General features: G+C 37.6%; 1 protein-coding gene across 6 annotated transcripts in view; it reads right to left on the bottom strand.

The window, feature by feature from the left end:
* Positions 1-18,777, bottom strand: part of TMEM260 (transmembrane protein 260) — a 66,855-nt gene extending 48,078 nt beyond the window's left edge. For 4 of the 6 annotated variants that reach the window (XR_009223683.1, XM_058566994.1, XM_058566997.1 and 1 more), the window contains exons 1-3: positions 18,502-18,776; positions 13,141-13,172; positions 12,266-12,417 (exon numbers count right to left, since the gene is read on the bottom strand). Coding sequence is in view for 5 of the 6 variants with exons in the window: in XM_058566994.1 (XP_058422977.1) it covers positions 12,266-12,417; positions 13,141-13,172; positions 18,502-18,661 (344 nt within the window). In the remaining variant the exon portion in view is untranslated. Of the gene's footprint in view, positions 1-12,265; positions 12,418-13,140; positions 13,173-18,501 lie in introns of all 6 variants that reach the window. The other 2 variants (XM_058566992.1, XM_058566993.1) reach the window with 1 other exon arrangement.
* Between the last annotated feature and the right edge of the window lie 1,014 nt (positions 18,778-19,791).

The raw sequence follows: 19,791 nt of genomic DNA, 5'->3' as shown, positions 1-19,791 counted from the left end.
AAAGGATGATGTCAGCAATGGTAAGGATGAGGACTTTCTGAAGACTTTGGAGAAGGTCTTCAACACATTCCCTGACGCTATAGGTAGGCAGTCTCATCAAATTGTTCAAGGCATATTACGTTATCTGAGCATGCTTCATTTCATCTTATCGAGGCAGAGATAAATGACTAAAGAGCAAGCTGACGTCAAGGATGATTTCATGAAGACAAGTTGCAGGGTCATGGCCAGGCTCAGTATTGCCTCACACTGTCCACATCTGCAGCCTCTACCCTCCGTTCTCTCCCTAGCACTCCACTGAATTAGCACCCAGTGACCATCTACCTGCCAAATACGACAGGCTTTTGGGACCTCTCTGCCACGTTATCATTCTACTGAGTTGACATCTGGGACCCCAGATCCCTCTGGTTTTCCTTCTGTGGCTCTGGATCTTCTTCCTGTGTTTTCTCCGAATAGCTCCTCTTCTTCCATTAACTCCTTTAAAGCCAGTGTTTCCCAGGATTTCATTCTCGGGCAGTTGTTCTCACTCTACATATTCTGCCTGGGCGGCTTTTATCCACTATCTTGATTTCAACTGCCAACTACAAACTGAAAAACCAAATCTGTCTCCAGCACTGCCTCTCCCTTATTTCAGACTTACACGTCTCCACCTGACTGTTGTACACCTCACCACAAAGCCACCCCAACTCTGGATGTCCCACAGAACCTCACTGTCAAAATTAATTTCTCATCCTCTCCTCTAAAATGATTCCTTCTCTTGTGTTCTCCATCTAAGTGATTTTCCTTATCTACCGAGCTTGAGTTAGGGACCTAGGAGTCATCGCCAAAGCTCCTCCCCCTTTTGAACATATCACATCTTGCCAATTTTACTTTATAAATATTTAAAAAATTCATCCTCTTCTCTCCACCCATACTGCCACTGCCTCGTCTCAGCTATTACCATCACCTCAGCCTGACACCGAAGCAACAGCTTTGTGTGCTGTTTGACTCCAGTGCTAGGCCCACCATTGCCATCAGAGTGAGGGGTCTAAAACATCCCATCTTGCACTTTTCTGCCTCCAACCCTTTAATGACTCCTCTTTGATTATGAAACATATTACAAGCTCCTCCTCACAATAGACGAGTCCTTTTATGATCTGGTCTTAGCTTACTTGTAGCTTCATTTTTGTACATAACCCATCTCAAACATGGTGTTCCAGCAACACTAAAGGACTTGTAAGCTCCTGTACTTACAAGCTGTTTCTCCTCCACCTCTGGGTTTCTTTGCACATGAAGCTCCCTGTATCTGGAGCACTGTTTTGTGTTCACTTGGCCAACTGTCACTTATTGTCTACAACTCAGAATAGGCATCACCTTTCCAGGAAGTTTTCCCTAAGTACTTTCGCAAGACTAGGGTGGTTGCCCCTTCTTCAGACTCTCATTAAATTAAAGGTATTAAATGGGTACTGAGTAGACAGTTTTTTCTATATTTCTAAAAAAATATGATCCTGAAGAATAGAAAATTTTAACTGTAAACTCATCAAAGCATAGTAAGGAAACCAGATTTGAGGAACTTAAAATCCTCTAAATAATGTATTACAAAAAAATAGAATTATTTTTGGACTATTGATACCACTGGATTGCCACGCCAGCATATTAGTGCATTTTTAAAATTAAAAGTATATCTCAGTTTATATATACATATACATATGTGTACGTGTATGTGTGTCCCTAGAAAAGCTATTTGATTTTTTTAAAAACTAAATGTTCCCACCTATATATATCTATTTTTATTTCAGACAAAATTCATCTGTAGTTTTTAACACTCTCCAAATAGCAATGGTTTCTAATTACCTCACCCTAAGTCCAACCATTTCCAAATAATGCTTTATAAAATTACTTATGCTATTATTTAGAAACTAATCTTTTTTCGAAAATTGAAAGAAAAGATGTCTTGGTATTGGGGTAAATTTTGTTTCTTTTAAGAACCATGTCCTTTATCACTGCTGTCCTTTAATGTTATAAAAGTGGTGTCTTAGTAACAAATGAAATTAAGGGAAAAATTAAAGATTTATTTTGATTGTATTACATTGATTCTTTTTTAAATAAAGTGATGTCCATATGGGTATATCTTATAGAAACTAAGCAACAATCTCTTCATCATTCTGTACTTTAATTCAAGTGTTTAAATATTCTTTTGGCAAGAATATAGAAATAATAATTTACTTAAAAAGCATTTTTTTCATATTACTTGATTTATTCCTTGTCTATAACATAAATATTTCAAAGGGAATAATAAAATATAGAAGCTTCACAGTTACTCATATTGCCTTTTGCATACTGATGTGTAAAAGAACGTTTTTTGTATTTTCTCAAATTTTTGTGAAATTTCAAATAAAATACCTCAAAGTTTCCATCTTATGTCTTATTGAGCTAAATATCAACGAACTTTCCATATGAATAAGCCACTGCAAATCTGAGACAGAAAAAGACATTAAATGTGCAGAAGACTTAACTAAAGGATGCTGCAAAGATTATATTGATGAGTATGTCTGAAGGTGAATCTAGTCTTAATTGCGTTAAGCAAACAAGGTGACTGAGCAAGCTCTTTTATTTTCTGTTTATCAGTTTTTTAAAAAAGTAATGAATCTACAGAATTCCTAGAGCCTCCAATTAACCCACTGTCTGTTTTGATTGCTGGGCCTTTGGTATCTTATAAGTTTGCCAATGACTAACCCTCTCAATGAAGGTGCCCCAGAGTGAGTGATTAGACAAATAATTGTAATCTAACTTTTTTTTTTCCTTCTGAGAAAGATTTGCCCTGAGCTAACATCTGCTGCCAATCATCTTCTTTTTTTTGTATGTGGGCTGCCACCACAGCATGGCCATTCACAGAAGAATGGTGTAGGTCCGTGCCCAGGGAACCAAACCTGGCCACCATAGAGAAGCGTGCTGAACTTAACTACTAGGCCACCAGGGCTGGCCCAGTAATCTAGCTCTTTTTGGGAATAATACTAACGAGAATACACATTCTACAATTTTTTTTTTTCCCTAAAAAGGCTACAACATATATTTTAAATTTTCTTGGCAGAATTAGATTATATAGGTTGAGTGAAACACTACTCATAAATCTGACTGCCTAAATACTGTTAAATGACTTGATACCTCAAATTTCTGGTAAGTAATCTTTCTTGTAAAAATATACAGAAGGAATATTCAACATAAAATTATTGTTTAAACATGAATTTTAAATGAAATTGTTGTTCTGAAACAACAAAACAAGCTGTTTGGTATCATCCATAAAGTCTAATGTACAGATGGACTATAAATAGAAGTACCTCCCAAATAAGACAAAACAACTGTCAGCTACCCATAGACTAAGTCTGATTTTTTTTTTCAAATAAAAATGACACAATCAAAAACATGACTGTGTTTTCACCTGGCAATCCAGGAGTCCTACTTTCAATTTTTGGATTTTTTTTTGAATAAATATACTTAGTTATTATTTTTTAAAAAGCAACTAAGGAATTAATTTTATTTACACTTAATGTGCTAAAGTGGCATCTTAAAATTAGCTCATTAAAATTAAAAGACGTATATTTTTCTATTGAAATTGATGAAACTACTTCAAGCAAACTAATAAACTGGAGAAAAAGAAGAGAAATTCAAATGAGGTTGTGAATAAAATGAGAACTCTTACCACCAGAACTCTCTAATACAATTGGACAATAGTCTAAAGTATTTTCTACTTTAACTTAAGAACACCTTATGATGAGTTAGATATAATATGAGAAAAAATGTTTTCTATTTGCATCTAATTTTCATAGAGCCTCAAAGGAGGTCAAAGAAGACATTTCTTCAAATGAAATATATATTTTTAGAATCTAACTTGACTATAGAAAGATAACATCTTACGAGGCTATATAAAGATCACACACTTCAAACACAATAATAATTTTAATAACACAACCACTGTATTGTAAAAGATAGTCACATGCCAATACTAACAATCAAAATCAAGTTTTTACCCTCTTAGAGAGGTATGCTCAATTTTCAAGGTCTCACACAAACAGAGCAAGGCAATGATACAGATGATTCAAAATATCAATCTAAAAGTCATTGAAGTATGTTTTATTTTATATAAATAAATATATTTTATATGTTACATTCCAGTAAATAAATCTTCCTAATTGCTTTTTATTTGGGTTCACACTAAAATCATGTAGTTCACATTCCAGGAGAGCACAGTGGTTAGGCAATGAGGAAAGATAAACCAAGAGTGTGATAGATAGTATGAGAAGGGTGGTCAAGTGTCTAAAATCTCACCCAGATAATGCAAATGACAGCCATTCTCCACTAGGATGAGAGATATGTGATACCATTACGAGCAGCCTAACTAATGCGAGGCTCAGAATTCCATGGTTAAATCTTAACTGCTTTCGGGCCAGCCCAGTGGCGCAAGCGGTTAAATGCACGCACTCCACTGTGGCACCCCCGGCATTCGGCAGTTTGGATCCCAGGCACACACCGATGCACCACTTGTCAAGCCATGCTGTGGCAGCATCCCATATAAAGTGGAGGAAGATGGGCACGGATGTCAGCCCAGGGCCGGTCTTCCTCAGCAAAAAGAGGAGGATTGGCAGATGTTAGCTCAGGGCTGATCTTCCTCACACACACACAAAAAAGCCTTAACTGCTTTCTTTTTGGTCCACAAATTTTATGAGCCCTAGATAAGATTCCTAAGACAAGTACTGATTGTGCAGTGGTTTTCTCACTGATGGAATACCATTCATCTGTTGACACAATGGATAAATCAGGAGGTTACAATGTACACCATTGACACAGGTTTGCTATTGATGATAAGGTATATTTTTCTTTCTACTACACAGTATTTGATTTTCATGTGCAGTCACATGTTTGTCTAACCCTCAATCAAAAGGCAAATAACAGAAACCTGAAATTCTTTCAGAACACACATTTGATGTGCCTCATAAAATTCATGAATGTATTTGTCTTCGATATTACTTGCATGCAAAGAACCCAACATGGAGGGTACACTACCCTCTGTCTACACTGAAAACTCCTACTTGAAGTAAGTAGAATTGTGTAGGAAGGCCCACAATGCAGCATCTGAACATTACTGTTAAATAAATTACTGTCAACTCATATTGATGACTAAAAAAATGCAACGGATTACAGGGAAGAAGTATGGTAAAGCAGGATACAACTAATAGCAAATCTACCACCCTCATCCTTCCAAATTCTTATCTTTCTGGGTCTTATTCATGAAAATTATATAAATGTTACCTTCTGGCTCATTCACATAATCAATATGCATATATTTATCTCTTCAGTGCACCTGGAGAATGGTCAAACTGGGAAGCTAAGCAACTACAAAGAAAAGTATACCACTGAACCTCTCTTTTTTGGTGGGAGTTCACTCAACCCTCTTTCAACAAATGCATATTGAGCATCTAATATGTGCCAGGTACTCTTAGGGCAAATTGCAGTCTGTGGCCATTTACACAGCAGTAGAATCTAAACTTTTTCTTATCATTTTCAAGTTTAGACCTAATGAATGTAAATCAGTAATTTAGAACATGGTATATTAAAATTATATCTCTGAAGCCACCGCCATACCTAAAAAAGTGTAAAACACTTCCATCTTTAATAAATTTGCAAGTAAGCCCTTTTCCCCACATTTAATAAAAATTTACTTTCACTCCAGATAAAATCCTACCAAGGTTTGTTCTATTTCATGCGATTCAATCAAAAAGAAAAAACTGTTCTACTCTGAATTTTTAGCTACATAAATATCAACTATCAGTACACTAAAAGGAAAAGTACAAAATATTATTCCTGATTTAAAACCACTAAATAAAATTGAGGAAAAAATTTAAAAGCCTTCAAAAAGGAAAAAAAGCACAACTGAAATGGAAGGAATAAGATTATGAATAGCTTCCATAAATAAAATGTAATCACACAATTTCCATTAGAAGTAAGATTTTTGCATTAACCAATAAATGAGAAAAGCTATTTAAGGTTTAGAACAATTCATTTTATTATATCCCATCAAGTTATACCTGAATATCTAAAAGAAAAACACTGAGTTGGGCTTTATAGGAATCACCATCATTTACTTTACATTTTACTAAATTTTCATGGTACATCAAATAACTTGCACAATGGGAGGCAATATCTTCTTAAGGCACAGCCTAGTTTAAAATAACTCCCAAATTATAGATTTTTATCAATTTTGTTTGAAATGTTTAAAAACACACAAGATCTCACGATTAGCTTGTTACTCAATCTTGATAGTGTATTTTGTATTCAGTAACAAAACCGAAATTCGTTAAAAGTATACTCCAGCATATTATTCTCAAAGGCACAGGCCAACGCATCACACTAGGTTCTTTTTAACTCAAAACTTAGAAGATGCTGCATAATTTTTAAAAAAGTATATGAAGTAAACCTAAAAGATCCAAATGACGAAAATTAACAGAACGAGGGTATTAAACTACTTTCATCAGCAACACTAACCAACTTAATAAACAATAGAGATTTAATATTAAGTAGTATTATTATGCAAAGTTATGAAATATATCTTAATATTTCAGTTCATTAAGACTGTTTTCTATTTTTGTAGTTTTGAAAAGCTGCAAATCTCTGTGCGTTATGATCTATAATTTTATTCGTAATTTTAAGAAATATATGCATTTATTATTATGGCCATAATGACTGATGACTAGTTCCAGGGGCAAAATCTCGGCAGGAAACAGATTTAGCAATTTAAATGTTTTATAAGTTTTTGTAATTGAGGAAACTTTTCATAATCTGACATTTGTTAAAACCACTTATTAGAAATTATGCAGCACAGTAGCTGTGGAAATATGAGCTAGCTTCACAATTATAAAGTCAGCCTATGTAGCCCTTTCCTATTGTATACAGTGGCATAAACCCCACGGTGGCCTATCAGCTAACTGGCAGGCAGGGGGCTGCTCTATTCAAAGTGAGAGATACAAGCTGCAGGGCAAAAACCTGGCAGCTCCCATCTGACCCCACAATCCCCTACTGGTGACAGCTCCAAGCTCCATGGCAAATTAGGCCTTCTCATATTACAATTGGAGAAGACAGATTCCATTAGCAGTATCTGAAATTGAGTGGAGAGCTGCACCGTTATCAGACTTGACTCATAAGCACTGCTATTAATCAGAGCTATGATAGCATTTATATATTTCAAGCTATCTGCTGCCGCTGTGATATTCTGCTACAAAGGGTTGATGGGACTTAGGAAAGTGAACAATAGAGCTTTCTGGGAAAAGCAGAGTAAATCAAGAAAGTCTATGACTTCCGCACATTCTGAAGGGATTGTGGTTTACATAAATTTTCTCCCAATTGGAGATTGAGCTCTTCCTCATCTTACACATGGGATTTAGTTGTCACTCAATGGTAACAGCTGTGAAAAGGTGAAGCGGCCCACCGCTCAGAATATTGCCTCCGCTTTTAAAGCAATTAACCCATGAACAGGAGGATACCTGGTGATATCAAAGGGATTAGGCAAGGCAGTGCATTATTAACATTTCCTTGAACTAATTCTAACTCTGACTAGCTGTCAGAAAAGACTCTACAGTCTTAAAAAAGAGTTTTTGCCCTGCTTTTTCCCCTTCAAAATGAAGTGCTGCTATTTGAGCCTAATATGTTCCTCTACTTATAAGAAAATGCAAATGAACCAAGCTGTTAATATGCTCAACCAGTCCCAGTCAATGCAATTTTAATACAAGTATGAGAGAAATATATGATCAATTAACCAGGGATCAAGACAGATATTCTCCTGAATGGAAATTAATGCCCCAGTACTTTCCATTCTTCTTCAACTACAAAAACTTGGTGACTATTTGTTACTTATGCACAGTTACCTCTGAAATTAGGAAGAGCTTCACATTGTTCTCTATGGCAATAATCTAAAATACTCTTTGAGCTGGAAAATCCAAACGTCCCTTAAGCAGGAGATTCAACATTCTCTAAGGTATTTTAATTTTCTATTCTTTATTGAATGGAATCTTAGCTGAAGCTATAAGAATAGCAGACACAGTGCTCAGAATCAAGTGTTCCTTTTCCAAAAGTGCGATCAAATTAATTTTTAGCAGCAGCATAATGTTTAGAAATATATAACTTATAAAAAATAAAATACCCCATAAATAGAATACTGGCACAAAACAATCTGCCAGAATATATTTAAATATTACTGTAATTGATTGTAAGTTCTTCGTAGTAAGCAAGCATAGTTTCAATATACCTTTAATTATGCTTAATATTCATATATTCTACGTAACCTGCTTGACATTAAGAGATCTGATTTCTTAGTGTACAATGTTAATGGTATTAGAGTTTTTTTATGGAAGTTTCCTGAAACAGTGCCTTTTAGAAAAAATATTTGAAAAACTGACTTTGTCTTACTTTCTTTAAAAGAAGCACTGAATTTTGATTATAAAAACTAAAACAGGGCCGGCCCTGTGGCTTAGTGGTTAAGTGTGCGCGCTCCGCTGCTGGCGGCCTGGGTTCGGATCCCAGGCGTGCACCGACACACTGCTTCTCTGGCCATGCTGAGGCCGCGTCCCACATACAGCAACTAGAAGGATGTGCAGCTATGACATACAACTATCTACTGGGGCTTTGGGGGAAAAATAAATAAATAAATAAAATCTTAAAAAAAAAAAAACTAAAACAATTTTACTTTCAATTCATATGAGTGCTCAACAAATACTGTTAAATGAATCTGTCTGTAGTTCCATTTGGCCCATAATAGTTTGAAAAGGATTTGCTGACTCTCAAGCCTGTTGAGAATATATCACCTGCCCTGTAACTACCAAAATAAACGATACGATATATGCCTTCATCTGAGATCCTCAGTAACTTAAATCTTCCCTCAGGTAAAGAAATTTTAAACAATGCTATCAACATGCCCTATTCTCTTTTAGTGACAGCAGAACATAGGAAACGCAAGCATGGTGGCGCTTCACGATAGTGATTTCAGTCCTTCCTTATTCAGTCTGTGGGACTTGGTTTGACGTTTCTTAGAAAATAAGTTTGAAATTCAAGTACTAGGCAATGCTAAATGGTGTTCATATTAGTGATTTATATCATCTACAACTTTTTTATTTTGTATTAACAGGATTTGTGAATTTCAAATACGACACTTTAAATATCATACTGTCAAACTTAAAAATCATTTACTTCAATGGCCTTAAAAGAGAAATTCCCAGTTCCTATAAATCACTAACTGTATTACATAGTCTTAAATGCATACATGTACATGTTAATAAAATGAATACTATTTCATATAAATGAAATATATTAGATTATACTCCCTTAATATAATGCATGCTTAAAAATACCCCTGAAAGGGACAATACATAAATAAATACACACAGAAACAACTACTACAATCTTACTATTTTTAATTCAATAAACTACAGTGACACATACAGCTTTCAATGTGCTGTTTTACTCATATGCTTTCTACATTAGGGCAAAGCAAATATAAAAGAGTTCTTGCCAACCATTAGGAAAGACTGACAAAAAATGCAGTGTTAATGACATCTTACGGCTTTTAAAAGCAAGAGACAGATCCAAGAAAAGCAAAAATTACATAGTAATTGGCAACAACGAATAAATTGTTCTTTCAGTCTAAGTCATGTTTACTGAAAAAAATAGAGCTTTTTACATCAACACATTTAAACAGAAATTTGCTTTTGAAACACAATCTTTGTTTAAAAGGTATAGAAGGTCTTTATGTCCACCCCAAGAGCTAAATATAGTGAATGCTATGTGAACAATTACCTGAAAAAAAAAACTAAACCTGTTAAAAGAATTAATTTACTGCACACCACTCAGCACTAATCCTACATGTACAGTAATGTTCTCTTAAGTGATGGAGGAAAGAAAGAATAAAACTGTTTCCTGGATCAAAAGCCTTCAATATTCAACAACAAAATGGAATGACGATTTTGTCTATAAATGAATCAAGTAGCGAAATGTCTCCTAAACAAATTCTGATAAAGGAGTCAACCTGTAAAGGAATACATTTACTGTATGCTGGGGCTGGAAAAAACTCGTCACTGCAACGGCCGTACAAAAACCGTCCTGCTGTTGGGTTTATATTCACAGAAGAAAGGTTTTAAAGGTTAAGTTCAGGTCATACAACAAATGAAATTGTAACAAGCCAGCTGACATTGTATAATGTCTTCTTCCACTCAATCAATAGGCTACTGTTAGTCCTATTACCATAGAGATGGCTTGCTCTTTCCTGAAGGGTGTCTATTGTTTGACAAAACAGATTTGCCACTTGAACTAGGTTGCTCCCAAAGGACGTGTACCTTGTCAATTATTTGTATTCAAAATAATGAAGTATTTTCATATTAAAATGTTTGTAAGAGATAATATTGTTAGATCCCTTTTCTGAAAGAAAGCAACTTTTCCAAAGTACTATATTACTAAAACGACTCAAATATCCAGTTTAGTCATATTAAGAGTTTTTGATTTAAAACATATGTCAGCAAGAATACAAATTTATCATTAAGACTATATATTAAAAGAAAAGGGTCACAGGCTAGTGTGCTAATCTAAAACCTATTAGAATCAAACATAACAATAAAAGCTACATTAAAATGTGGAAAACTCAAAGGAAAATTATTGTCCAAAGCTATTTGGATTCTGTAGAGATAAAGATTTTTATGTATAAGTTTTACAGTGGTTTTCATGTGGAATGGCATCAACAATTAATATATTGAAAAACATGGGACAGTTTTAGAAAACTGATTGCTTTATTTGCATAAGAGCTATTTATATCCACACAGCATTTAAATATATGTATATACTATAGAAATGATCTTTTAAAATACAGATAAACCATCAAAATACCTACAAGTATTAATTTTCTTTAACTGTCTTTGTCTTTAATGTCTTGTAAAAATTAATAACTCATACATTCAATACAGAACAGGTAAGTTCTAAATTTCAACTTAGATATTTAAAAATAAGAAAGATTAGTTTGTCTCTCAAAGACAATAATGACATTCCTCATTATAAAAGATTCAGAAGAAACAATTCTAACAAAGGTTATTCTAATCAATTAGAAAAAGAAGGTATTCATAACTAATCAATCCAAGCAGAGATGTTATTTTAAAAATTTTATACTTAAAGATTTGGCTATTACTGAAAACCTATAAGACTGAAATAGAAACAAATTAAATGATGTAGATAAAAATTTAGTAAATGATCAACAATTATAACATTTGAATCTGGAAGCTTTCCACAAATAGATTTAAAAGTAAGCGTTAGAGTCATAATTATGTTAACTTTTACGTTTCCATAAATAATTAAAAGGGAATTTAGGAAGAATTTAGCCAAAGGGCAATATTGTGACTAACACAAATAAAAACATTAGTCTCCAAAAAAGACATCTGAAATTGGCTATTCAAATTATACATATTCACATACAAAAATTATTTGTTTTTATAATAAAACCTGCAACAGTTTTTGAAAGAAGTGTTTTAATTTGGTTTTCCCTTTGCAGGAAGTATAATTTGTATTTTTCACTATAATCCTCTTAGGCATAGGTTAGACTGAGTTAAGAATGGAGGAGACAGAAACAGCAGAGACAAATGAGTTTAAAAAACTAATGACCCGTTTTTTAAAAGCAGGGTAGCCTTCCAAACTAAGAAAGCCTTCCACCACGAAGTAAGTGGGGTCCGGTTTGCCAGTCCTCCTTATAGCTATAACGGAACAAAGTGAAACCCTGCTAAAACCACATCCCAAACTGATTTCCTTAGTTAACAGCTTCACTTCAAAAAGTACACAACATGTGCATATTTAGAACACAATATAATTTGATATTAGCTTGGATCTAATGGGCAACTGCCCACCAGCAATACTGTGAGTAATTAAATGATATTTACCATTTATCAAAAGATGAACTTCATGTTGTTGAATTAAACTGGCCCATCTGCATCTCCATAAAATGACAAACCTTATTAGTTCTGCCTAACCAGAGAATTGTGATAATGAACTGGTGACACCTTCATTCCATTGTATGAAGCAGAACCAACTATGTCACCATTTGAGGGGGTCAAATGCATATGAACTTACCGTAAATTAAGAAAGTGAATTCACATGAGTGATTATGAAAACCAAGCAACAAAAGCTTTTTTTTTTAATGTATATACTTGGGCCATCAGAAAGCTACGTCTCCAATTTGTCAAAATTAATTTTAACTAATCAACTACTTTACCTGAAAACGGTGAAAAAAAGTAATGATGCAGCTACTGCTCCAAATAAGCCACAGAGAAGATTGACTCGGTAGGCAACTGAACCAAAAGGAAATAGTGTAATTGCCAGTTGAGCCACCAGAGTGAACAAAGGATAGCCAGGAGGATGGGCAACCTACGAAAAATTAGCAACAGTGAGAAGGTTTTCATCTCGTAAAGGAAGTCACACTGGCTTTAATTGAAAAGTAGCCCTTTCCTCAGGCAAGTATAAAGATTAAGAGCCAATGACTAAATGTTCGAATAGTGGTTTTCTATTGTAATCCTCTTGTGCCAATACAAATAAATATTTTCTTTAGTGGATTTGGCAGCGTCTCTCACATGGTGTGTCACCTAGAGAAAGGGTGACACATTTCATTGTCAGTTCTTAAGCAGTTTGTTCTCTGGGTTCACAGTACATTAGGGTCATTTAAAAGGCTATTGAAAAAAAGCAGGTTCTGAAATATGGTATTGGTTAGAAAGTTGAAAGACCACACTGCTATCGGATTACCACCATGCTGACAGTCCTAAGGTCTTGCCTAAAGGGATCATGCACCATAATAAAGTTTATTAAATAATAAACTTATTAAAACTGTTAACCCGATTTATTTTATTCTCCATAGCTTATACAAAATTTGGGGTGATAATAAGCCAGCTACTGTATATATAGTAAAGGCTTTGCTTTATAATTTACTTTAATTGGATTTAAAACAAAGTAAATTGTCACGTACTGTACTTATAAGTTACTAAAAACTGAGGTTAGAAAATAAATTAATCTACTTTACTCCATGCTTAATTAAACTTTCTTAATTCCTAAAACTGTTAATGAGAGCATTGATTAAACAATAAAACTAATACTTACTCCAAGCTCATGTGCAGCTGTGATCAGTTCCCCTGTGAAAAAATAATGTAAAACCAATAATTACTATTAGAAAATGACACTCCTCCAAAGTTTTCAAAATCCAAATGCTTGCATTGGGGTTTTGCATTAATTTGACTGGATAAAACTGTAAATCTGTAGAGATTTAACAGCATGAAATAGTCTAAGAATATTTTCTCCCTTATTGAATAAACTATCTTTGATAGTTTTTAATAACTGGTCAGTGGAAATATAGGTCAATTCTAGTTTTTAAAAAAATGCTTATTTTCCCTCCTGAAAGTTGTATACACTTGCAAATATATAAAAACTTTTACAGAGCATTAGTGTAATATGCTCCTTATCCCTCAAGAATTTAATCCAAACCTGTCTATAAAGATTCAACCTTATCATATGTAAAATGTGCAGACATCTGAGTTTTGGAGACTCCATAAAATGTGCCATTCAGCCCTAAACTGGCGTTTGGATACCTTCTCTACACTAATTAGGTTAGACAGCTTTAAACAATGGCCAAATGCTTATTAGCTCCAGGTTATTTTGGTAAGCTCTGACTACCATAATACATTTTTTTAAACCATTAATCATTATAGTATTTACATTGTTCTTTATAATTCCTCACCAGTAGTGATTATTTCTAAAATTATGATGCAGTAACTCATGCCTATTTGTTAATATTTTAAGCATTCAGAGCATAGGGACCATTTCTGACACATTCCTGTAAACTATAATAGAGTACAATGTAAGAAATCGATTAATACTAATTGATGATTTATGAAAGTTACTATTATTTATTAGGAAATGTATTAATGTCCATTTTCTATCCTTCAATAGATATAAATACTCTTCTTTTAGTTTCTAATGTTCCAACCACATTTAGACCTTTACCCTCTCTGGCCAGGACTACAGTAATAGCTTTGACCAATCTCCTTCAACTCATCTTCATACTGAAATCACTTATTACTGCCACCCCCAGCCTCCCCAAAAAGGTTGGATCGTATCCCTAGTCTAAAATTTCTCAATGGCTGCTCTCTGCCTACTGAATGAAGTTCAGAATCCTCACAATGACGTGCAAGCCTTCTATGGCTTCAAGTCCCTTCACAAGGCTCATATCCATGAAACCTAGGCTCAGCTCAGTCAAATCTGTTACCCACTGTTCCTCTAGACTGGTCTCTTTTACACCTCTTATCACTCATTTTCTCACCCAGCATTCTCTCCTAAACCCTTCAAGGCTTAGTTCAATTGTCACCTTCTCAGTGACACCTTTCCTTACACATACCTCTCCCGGGCCTCCTCCATCAGAATTAATCTTTTCTTCCTCCTCCACAGAACCTGCTTGAAACTGCTCTATTTTGCACTTATTTAGATTGCCTTATATTCTGATTAGTTTTCATTTCTCTTTTCCACTAAGTTGAAAATATTATCCTATGCATTTCAGGATCCTGTCAAGACATCACCCCCTCTCCCTCCGCTGGCCACACAGAATCTAATCCAAGCCTTGCACATAGGGGTTTACAAAAAGACCTATCACATTGTCATCCTTGCCAATCAGACACCACATCTTAGGTGAATGACCGCTTGCATCATGGAAGCCCCATTAAAGGCACCCAAAGACAGGTATTGCTCACCTAAGTCTATTACTGAAGAACATCTTTTAAGTTTTCTGAAGATACTTAAGACCACCTTAGAAACCAAAGGCACTTTTTCTATCTTACATATTTGTTAGTGTAATTTTTTGTGTGTGAGGAAGATCGGCCCTGAGTTAACATCTGTGCCCATCTTCCTCTATTTTGTATGTGGGATGCCTGCCACAGCATGGCTTGATGAGCAGTGTGTAGGTCTGCACCTGGGATCTGAACCCATGAACCCCAGGCTGCTGGAGCAGAGCATGTAAACTTAACCACTATGCCACCAGGCCAGCCCCTCTTATACACTTTAAAGAAATTGTTTGTGGTCTAAAAATGTTTAAAACAACTGTTCCCTTTATAACTACTGTCAAAAATATTCTATAGTTTTACTCTAGAATGAGTTAGCTCTTGTGTCTTCAGTGCCAAACTGTTTTAATCAGTTTTTTGTTCTTATATTTCTACAGGTTCAATGAAGCAAAGTTAAGCTCAAATTTTTAAGGTCACTATTCATTCTCCTGCATTTAAAATGTATTTAGTTACATTTAACATTAAGAAAAATAGCCTGTTTTTTCTTTACTTCTTTTTACCATTAAAAAGTCAATATGCTGCTATTCTTTGCTGGAGTTCTGTTGGTATTAAGAAAATTCTGGAATGTGACAAATTTACATAACCAACTCTTTTCAAATGTTAAACTAAAATCTAAACAGAAAAGATACTACTGGACCAGCCTCGTGGTTAAGTTCGGCATGCTCCACTTTGGAGGCCCAAGTTCACGTCCCAGACGCGGACCTACACCACCTGTCTGTCAGCGGCCATGGTGTGGTGGCGGCTCACATACAAAAAGACGAAGATTGGCAACAGATGTTAGCTCAAGGCAAATCTTCCTCAGGAGATAAAAAAGAACCTGGAAAAGAAAAAGGATGGCTACTTTTCAAAGTCTATAAATGTAACCTTGATAAAAAGCTAAAGAGAAACTCTTAAAATTGACAAAGAGAAAACAGAAAGTGAAGAGTTAAAAAAAAAAAAAAAAGCCAGCTTGGTCCTTGCTTTCACTCAACTCTTTAATACACTATGGTTTCCTAAAATTTAAGTCCTACTGTTACCTGCATCAAAATTACCTGGATGCTTTTTAAAATTAAAGATTCCTTGACGAGATCCCACAGCTACCTACACTAAGACCTCTGACATTGGAGCCCAAGCTTCCCAGGCAATTCTGAAGTACATTTAGGTTTGAGAACCACAGTTTTTTTGTCTGGGACACAAATGGGTGGCAAGCTCAGAGTTGTTAGCAGATGCTTAAGCTATATAAAAACCATCTCCCTCTCTATTATATTTTATAGTAATTATACAATTATATTGTCATATATCAAGTCTTTTAAAGACAGTATCCTTAAAATATATAAACACATATATAAGCTAATTTATTTTTCCCAAGAATAACAAATAGAAGTAAAGGCTAGAGTCCCACCTTCTCCTCCAAGGGACCATGAGCACTCCTGCCCATAAATCAACTATGTGTACCAAGTGGTGCAAAAAATAATTTTGGCAAGGCCATACAATGTGATGATTTATGGAGTATAATTTTAGACTTCTCAGGAATACATGCTTTATACTGGTTTTCAGATGTGTTCTGTTTATTGATAAAAAATATATTTCATAAACACAAGAACAGTACATTCAACATATAAACAAAATTATCAAAGCTATGATTATACAAATTTTACTGGCAATACTTGGAAAAGTTTATTTATCATTCTCAAAAATGAACATAAAAATACTAGAAGCAACCACTATTCAGCATCAAACTAAACAAATCAGAACACCTAAAAAGTTTGGCAACTCAAAGTGAAGAGATAACTTTATTCTTTATGGAAAAATAAAAGACAGTATTAATAAAGACAAGACAATAATCATAGATTTTAAATAAACTTTAACTATCACTATATATGTGATGACAAATTTAACAAAGAATTTACAGCAAAGGTGAAGAGAGCATGTTCTAAAGGCAATCTACTTGGGTTCTTTTCCTGACTGCCCCTACTTTCCAACTGTGTGATTCTGGACACGGCTGAGCCTTACTTTTATTATTTATAAAAGGAAGATATTGATAATACCTACATTATAGGGTAGGAGCTGGGAGGATTAAAAGGACAATCCACATAAAGTACTTGGTACAGTACTTGGCACACAGTAAGTGCTCAATAAGTGTTAGTTACTATTATTCATCCCATCCCCATACCTCAGGCTCAAACACCCATGGTAAGTAACTGTCAGTGCTTTCTTTTTTGGGGGGAAGGTACAGTACTACTCAGCCTCTGAGAAATGCTCTCCAATGTCAAAACTCTCACAACTGTAAAGTTATTTCTATTATTTAACATAAACCTTGGAAATACGGTAACTCCATCCCCCACTATACTAATGCAACGTTGCTCCCATTTGTTCAGTAGGACCTGAAAGAAAGAGTAATGGTAATGACTTATAAAGGAACATCAGGGACCCTCAAAGTGTTGGCAGCCTTGAAGATGCCCCCAGTGATCCCCAACTCCTGGTATTCTCACTGTGTGATCCTCTCCCCCTTGAGCGACGGCTGGATTTATTGACTAACTGTCAAGAATAAAATAGGGCAGCGGTATATCACTTCCAAGATTAGCTTACGAAATGACAGAGGCTCCAGACAGAGGTGCCATCTCTTCCTCTCGACAGAAGCCAGCTTAGCGAGGGACCCACTTGGCAGAGAACTGGATTGAGCTTAGAAGCGAATCCTCCTCCAGGGAGCTGAGAGGACTGCAGCCCCAGCCCACGCCCTGACAGCAAACTTGACCCTGGTAAGCGCACCCAGCTAAACCGCACTCAGACTCCTGAGCCACCGAACACGTGAGACGGTAAACGTTTGCTGTTTTAAGTCCCTCAGTTTCGGGGTATCTTGTCCTGCAGCAAAAGATAACTAGTGCACTCAGTGTTTTCAATCTATAGATTCACCACCCGAAGTTACTATTCTGACAATATTACTGGCCATTATTAGGCATTATTGGAGGGTCACTTAATTTGGCAGCCAATCAAAACCAAGAACAACACCTGGATCTTGTTTCTCACCCTAAATGTATAACAATTATTCCTGTGACTTAAGTGGCCCACGAGTCATGCTTTTCTTCTTCAGAGAAGCAGCCTGCTGGAAGCTGCAGCTGCCTTCCACTCTTTTAAGTGTTCTCGCCTAAATGTTCTGCAGGGCTGGTTCCTGTTCCACATTCAGGTTTCAACCGAAATACCCGCTCCTCAGAGGCCTCTCCTCGGGAGCCGTCGGGAAGCGCCGTGCCGGCCCGCCCTCGCTCCGTTTCCCTCTCACTCTCCATCCAGCTCTCACCGCTCAACGCGCGGCCGTCCGCCGGTAGTCGCGCACGGCTCCCCCGCCCTAGGACACTCTCCGCGAGGCCTGCTCGCCGCCCCCGCGACCCTCCCGGCGACACGCAGTGAGGGCTCAGGCGGAGCCTCGGCGCACCACGCGGGCCCGGGGAGCAAACACAGGCCCGGAGAAGGAGCCGGGGAGTGGAGCGGCCGGGAGCCCGCCCGGACGCCTGAGGGCTGAGGAGCCCGGTCACAGGACGGACACACAGCCCGCGCACCTGGCGCGGGCGGGGGCGGAGGCGCGAGCCGCCCGGCCCGGCGGGAAGCGTGTGGACGGGCGGGGCGGGGCGGGACGGGGGACGGCCTGCGCGTACTTTACCCGAGTCTCCCCCCGGCACCGAGGGCGGCAGCGTGACGGTGAACACGGCCGCCACCGCCCCGAACACGGCCAGGCCGCCGCCGAGGCCCCCGGAGCGCCGCGGCCGCGCCCGGGCCGTCCGTCCCCGGGCCAGGCCCCCGCCATCGCCACGGAGACCCATGGGCCAGTGGGGCCGAGCACGGACAGCCGGCCGCCAGGGCACGCGGGGCGGCGCACACCGTCCCGGCGAGAGGCGAGCGTGGCCCGCGCGGCGGCTTCCGGGTCGGGCCTGCGGGCCGGGCCGCCCCTCTCTCCGCCGGGCGGGGGGATGCCAGCCTCGCCAGAGCCGGGCCGGGAGGTTCCCGCAGCGCCCAGGGCCGCCGTCTCTATGGCCGCTCCCCCCGGCGCACTGACTTGGTCGGGTCTGAAGGAGACGGAAGCAGGGTCGAAAGCCGGGAGTGAGCACGGGCTGCCTCTGCCCCCTGCGGTGTGGGGTGGAACTACACGGAAGGGCCGATCGCCGGCCGGAGCCCGAACTGCTGAAGCGAGGGAAGTGTGCGCGCAGGCTGTGCAAAGGAAGCCAAGAAAGGCATTAATCGCATGTTTATTACGATTAATTATAAGCCCGTGTGCTAACTAGTAGATTGCTGAGTTACTTTCAGAGAGATTAAAATAAAACTAGTTGGTCTATTTTTTTTTCTTATAGCACGAGGAAAACTCGGCAGATGACTTGAGAAATATTTTCTCTATGAAGTAACTCATATCGTGATAAAGTTGCCCCCTACTTTAATGAAGAGAGCTCTGACCACAAAGTGGGAAATGAAACGGAGACACTATACTTTAGTAAGTGTTTTAGTGTTTAATTAACTGCAATGCAAAAAACAATGGGGACTACCGGACAACCACATAGCACGGCTATCAGTAGGATTTTTAAGCTTACATTTTACATCATTATAGCAATTATTCTGGAGTAGAGGGGAGGAGGGCAACCTCCGTGGAATGCGTCTCAAAATACACTGAAGATCAGTGGCAATCTAAAACGTGTTACAAGCAATCTGACAGGAACAAGTGTCTCAGCTGCAGAGTAACTAACATCTACCTGCATAGACTGGCGGTCATTGTGCCGGCATCCCTTAGTCTTCCTCAGGTACTTACATAACGCTCTCAGCTGTATCATGAGTTTCTGTAGGGAACGGCCTGTGTGGTAGGCTGCTCCTAAAATGGATCCCAATGATCCTTGACTCCTGGTATTCACTCCCTTGTGTAATCCTCTCCCCTTGTGTGTGGGCTGGACCTAGTGACTCGTTTCTA

This window comes from Diceros bicornis, chromosome 24, assembly GCF_020826845.1.
Source record: "Diceros bicornis minor isolate mBicDic1 chromosome 24, mDicBic1.mat.cur, whole genome shotgun sequence".
Lineage (NCBI taxonomy): Eukaryota > Metazoa > Chordata > Mammalia > Perissodactyla > Rhinocerotidae > Diceros > Diceros bicornis.
Note: the sequence above shows the minus strand (reverse complement) of the source record. Positions and strands in the feature narration are given on the sequence as shown.